Source organism: Penaeus monodon, chromosome 14 (assembly GCF_015228065.2).
Source record: "Penaeus monodon isolate SGIC_2016 chromosome 14, NSTDA_Pmon_1, whole genome shotgun sequence".
NCBI classification, from domain to species: Eukaryota; Metazoa; Arthropoda; class Malacostraca; order Decapoda; family Penaeidae; genus Penaeus; species Penaeus monodon.
In genome coordinates, this window is record NC_051399.1 from 5,310,571 (window position 1) to 5,315,570 (window position 5,000).

The following is a 5,000-nucleotide window of genomic DNA, read 5'->3' on the forward strand; positions in this document are numbered from 1 at the left end:
GAGACCCTCGCGTGTGGTTCAAGGTACAGGAAAATATACTAGTTAATGGGTTAATGGGTTGCTTAGCGCTTTTCGATAAACCAGGTAATAACATAGGAAGGTAAGCGCGTCCAAAGTGTTTTTTCAGACCAACTGTCCGACAAAACGTTTATCGAATGTTTTGTCAATTTAAACCTTCATATATAACTTGAAAATCGATATATTCACGTTCATGCATTCTATCTTGTGACTGCAGTGCATTAAAGTAAAGATATCGATGTTTATGTTAGAGATGAAAACTTAAAATAGCAAAATATTTAATAAACGCCATTGATCTAAGAACATTTTTGGATACGCATACCCTCACATAAAGATTACTTTGTTAGTAATGATAGTTAGTAGACTCGAAGTGAACCGGAAACAGTCATTTAAAAAAAAGATACAATGTTTATCAAATATACCAAAGGTACATACATCGGGCCGTGAATTTAATTTATAAACCGCATTTAATAATTCGAGCAACTTATGAAAACGTACATTGATGGTCGAAAAAAATTGTGGCTTGTCTTCGATCTTACATTAAAAAATATCGTTTTTTTAACATCTCATATCAGCTTTTCTTTCTTTCTTTTTGTCTACCTGGTTTTTTCCGTATTAAGATTATACTAACAGTTAACATTATAAAGTATATTAATTTTCTATCATTGAATGTAAATGTAGAAAAGGTACGAATGAGAATGAATGTCTTCACAATACAAGAGATGTATTTAACCGGTTTCGAAGATATAACCGAAACCAGTTAAATACATCTTGTATTGTGAAGATATTCATTCTCATTCATACCTTTTCTACATATGTCAACATGATTACGATTAATCTTGAATGAAAGATCACTTAGGAACAACACGCAATCAATATTCACTATGTGCAAAATGTGATCGAAACATTTACATTTCAGAGAGAGAATTCGTAACACTACTTTACAATACCACGTATTTCGCCCATAGGAAGTTATAGAAAACGTTCCCCCATTCACTATTACTTGGCCAACCTCTAGTCTCATTCATAAACATCATAGGAGTCATTTTCACATTCCACATCTTTCTATTCACGTAAATTGGTGCATTCAACATCCACTACACATAAAATTCTGGTTTCGTTTACCAATACTGGATTATAGTAAAGCATTCAATATTTCCCATTGCTTACAGTACCTTACAGTTCAGTCATTCTTATTATAAAGATGCATTCCACATTCACTATGCTATTTTTATATTCACTTAAGGCAAAGGAATAATCTATATTCACTACTATAGCCATTATATTCAGCATATTTAGTTTTATGATATATGTTATCGTAATGCATTCCGAGACTGAAACAGCTCCCATTTCATTAATTAACAAACATGCAGTTCCATTTCATTATTAATAGATCTAACTACTAACTACTACTGTTTCATTAAACAACGTTACAAAAATGCACTCTACATTCTACAGGTGATATTATTTCGTGTTTTATTTACCAATATATATGTTCTCCGCGTTCATGACGGGGTTTTATGAATGGATATACAATGAGTGAAGGTATTCCATAACCACTACTGTCAAAATCACTTTCAGTTTCCTTCAGTGTTGTTCATATTATCTCCAATTTCATTCAATGATATTACCTGCAATTTCATTCGCCGTTGTTGGACCTACCTCTTGCTTCGTGCATTATTGCTACATGAATCTACGCTGTGTTTCATTTACTATTCTTGTTGTTTCATTCATTAATGCTCAAAGAAATTTCCCCCTGTTTCATTCACCATTGTTGAACCTGCTTCATTTTTCATTCCCTATTGCTAAACGAAACTATCTCTTGCTTCAATTAGCACTAATGAACCTCACCTCCTGTTTCAAACACTGACCCTACCCCTTACTCCACCCAGTATTGTTAAACGAAACTACTTCCCGTTTCTTTAGCAAACAAAAACCAAAACAAAACCAAAAACACTACATCACGACACCTACCTCCTGTCGTGTTGACTAAGGTTATAGGAATGGGTTCACTAGGACGACGTGACGAGCCGTAAACCACGACCTCCACCAGTTCTCTCGTTAACCACACACAGGCATCTACTTCCTGATGTTGTAGCTGTGTGGGTAGAGAACAAGGAGGGTTTAATGTGGCTGTAACATGTCTTATTAACGATGTCTTATTCAACTCGGAGATCTCTAACAGACAGTGTGAAAGAGTTTGTTTTGAATCGTAGGCATTGCGATGAAAATTCAACACACGTGTTAAAAGGTATGAATGAGAATGAATATCTTCGGCAATACTAGAGGTATATTTGATCAGTTTCGATTTATTTCTGACGAAGACAAGATCGAAAACCGGCCAAATACGTGTCTTGTATTGGAAAGACATTCATTCTCATTCATACCTTTTTTACAAGAATTTTTCAATTTTTTTTTTAATCTCTTTCTCCTCTTGACTTTTTCTAACGATGTTGTTTACGTTTCATTCATTTCAATATCTTTCAGTTTCATTTATTTCACTATTCGCATTTCACTTTTTTATATATATCATAATCTTTTTTCCCATTATTCCAACTGGTATAGCGAATATCTAACTGCAAATAACATCATTATTATCATTACTATTATTATTATTATTATTATTATTATTATTATTATTATTATTATTATTATTATTATTATTATCATCATCATCATCATCATCATTATAATCATTATTATAACTGTAATTATTATTATTATCATCATCATCATCATCACCATCATCATCATCATCATTATCATTATTATCTTATATTATATTATTCATTTTTTATTATCATTATCATTACAATTATTATCATTATCATTACAATTATTATCATTATCATTTTTATTATTATCATTATCATTATATTTATCATTACTATAATTTTTATTATTATCATTATCATTATTATTACTGTTGTTGGTGTTATTATTTTCATTATCGTCATCATCATCCAAAAATTAAATGTTAATGACAATAATGAGTGATACATTACGATGCTAATAATAATACAAACAAAAAATAATGATAATGATAATGATAATAATGATGGTAATGGTAATGATAATGATGATGTAATGATGATGATGGTGAAGATAATGGTGAAGATGAAGATGAAGATGAAGATGAAGATGAAGATGATGAAAATGGAGATGAAAATAACAATAATAATCACAATAAAAGCAACAACAACAACAACAATAACGATATTAACAAGAATTCAATGAAACCCAAAATACACACCCCAAAAAAAAAGAGAAAGAAAACCCAACCCGTAAACAAACCTTGAGCAGGCGCTGTAGGTCGTCCGTACACAAATCACACTTTAGATGCAAGTAAATCACGAGATGGTGTCGACGTGGCTCGCCCATATACAACACGGGCGGGTACACGCTTTCCCACAGCCCTAGGACTCGACACACGCCCTCGGGTCTAAGGCCAGTCTCCTCCCGAAGTTCCCTTAAGCCAGCGCCCACTAGGGTCTCTCTTTCCTCTGAGAAATGGCAGAAGTTAATGAGTTATGGTATGTCATTTGTAATGGTATAGGAGTGGAATAATTAATGGTTTGATTGTGTTCCGTTTCGGCTTTTTTTAATGGTATACATATTTTATAGTTTTTTGTTTTGAAGATTTATCCATTTTTTTTAAAACCATGTCTATGAATAAAAAATAAATAATAATTATAATAAATAATAAATCACCTTAGGAATTGCATTGAAATTTACTATAAACAAACGATTATTAATATCTGATAAAAATATGTATTTTTCAGTGTTTCTTTTACTCTTACTTTCATGGCAGTTTCTATATATCTCCTTCCCCCCCCCCCTGGAAAGGAAAGAAACAAACAAACAAACAAAAAAAAACAAGCGTTATCATCAGGTTAAGTCAGACGCACGGGTACACACACACACACACACACACACACACACACACACACACACACACACACACACACACACACACACACACAAACAACCAAACAAACCCACAACAAACAAACAAACACAAACAAACACACACACACAAACACACATCTCCCAAGGAGTCTCTCTCCCCAGCATATCCACACATACCCACATGGCCGCCCGGAGGAACCCACACGCCAGGGAAAGTCCTCATGTGGGGGGCGCGGCGGGTGAGCAGAAGTCGCCCATCTCCGCTCTCCAGGATGATGCACACGCCCACGTCGACGCCCCTGTCTTTTACTTCGGGCGGCAGATCCTGTCTCATTGCGGGCGTCATCTTGTGGATAGCGCAGAAGGGCGGGTGCTGGCGGGGCGGGAGGAGGAGGAAGGGCGTCGGTGGGTGGGCGGGGTTCGAATGTGGGTGGGGGAGGGGGGGGGGGTGCGTGTGTGGGGGGGTGCGCGTGTGTGTGGGGGTGGGGTGGGGGGGTGTATGTGTGTGTGTGTGTGTGTGTGTGTGTGTGTGTGTGTGTGTGTGTGTGTGTGTGTGTGTGTGTGTGTGTGTGTGTGTGTGTGTGTATGTGTGTGTGTGTGTGTGTGTGTTTTATCTCCTTATTTCTGTGTGTGTTAGTGTCGTTCTCACCATTATACCATTATATTGAAATTATTATACAGACTACATACTTTATCACCAAAAAAACATATACACAAAATGCCCAATAAACACGCCCCCTTCTCGCCCCGCCCACGACGAACCCACCTGGAACCGATACGCCAGATTATTCGGTATATCCTTCCTTCGGTTCTCCTGTGACGACGAAGAGGAGGAGGAACCAGCCGACGGGGACTTCGGAGGAGGCTGCAGGTACACGATCCCGTCGGCGATGTAACACTCCAGCTTCCCGAAGTCGTCGTTGATCCCGAAGTGGTCGAGGAGGCACTGGTCGAACGTCGCAGGCTGGAAGGGGCGGCTGCGGTCGCGACGGGCGTGGACCACGACCCGCCGGTAGGACGGTTCCGACATCCTGCTCGCGCGGCGCAACGGCCTGCTCGGAGGAGAGGGAGTG

The 5,000-nt window shown here is 37.5% G+C and overlaps 1 protein-coding gene across 1 annotated transcript in view; it reads right to left on the minus strand.

The window, feature by feature from the left end:
* The window catches only part of LOC119581233 (nucleoside diphosphate-linked moiety X motif 17-like), a 7,654-nt gene extending 2,679 nt beyond the window's left edge, over positions 1-4,975 (minus strand). Inside the window, exons 1-4 of the mRNA XM_037929629.1 lie at positions 4,694-4,975; positions 4,105-4,300; positions 3,313-3,521; positions 1,993-2,116 (exon numbers count right to left, since the gene is read on the minus strand). Coding sequence (XP_037785557.1) covers positions 1,993-2,116; positions 3,313-3,521; positions 4,105-4,300; positions 4,694-4,957 — 793 coding nt within the window. The 5' untranslated portion in view covers positions 4,958-4,975. The remainder of the gene's footprint in view (positions 1-1,992; positions 2,117-3,312; positions 3,522-4,104; positions 4,301-4,693) is intronic.
* Between the last annotated feature and the right edge of the window lie 25 nt (positions 4,976-5,000).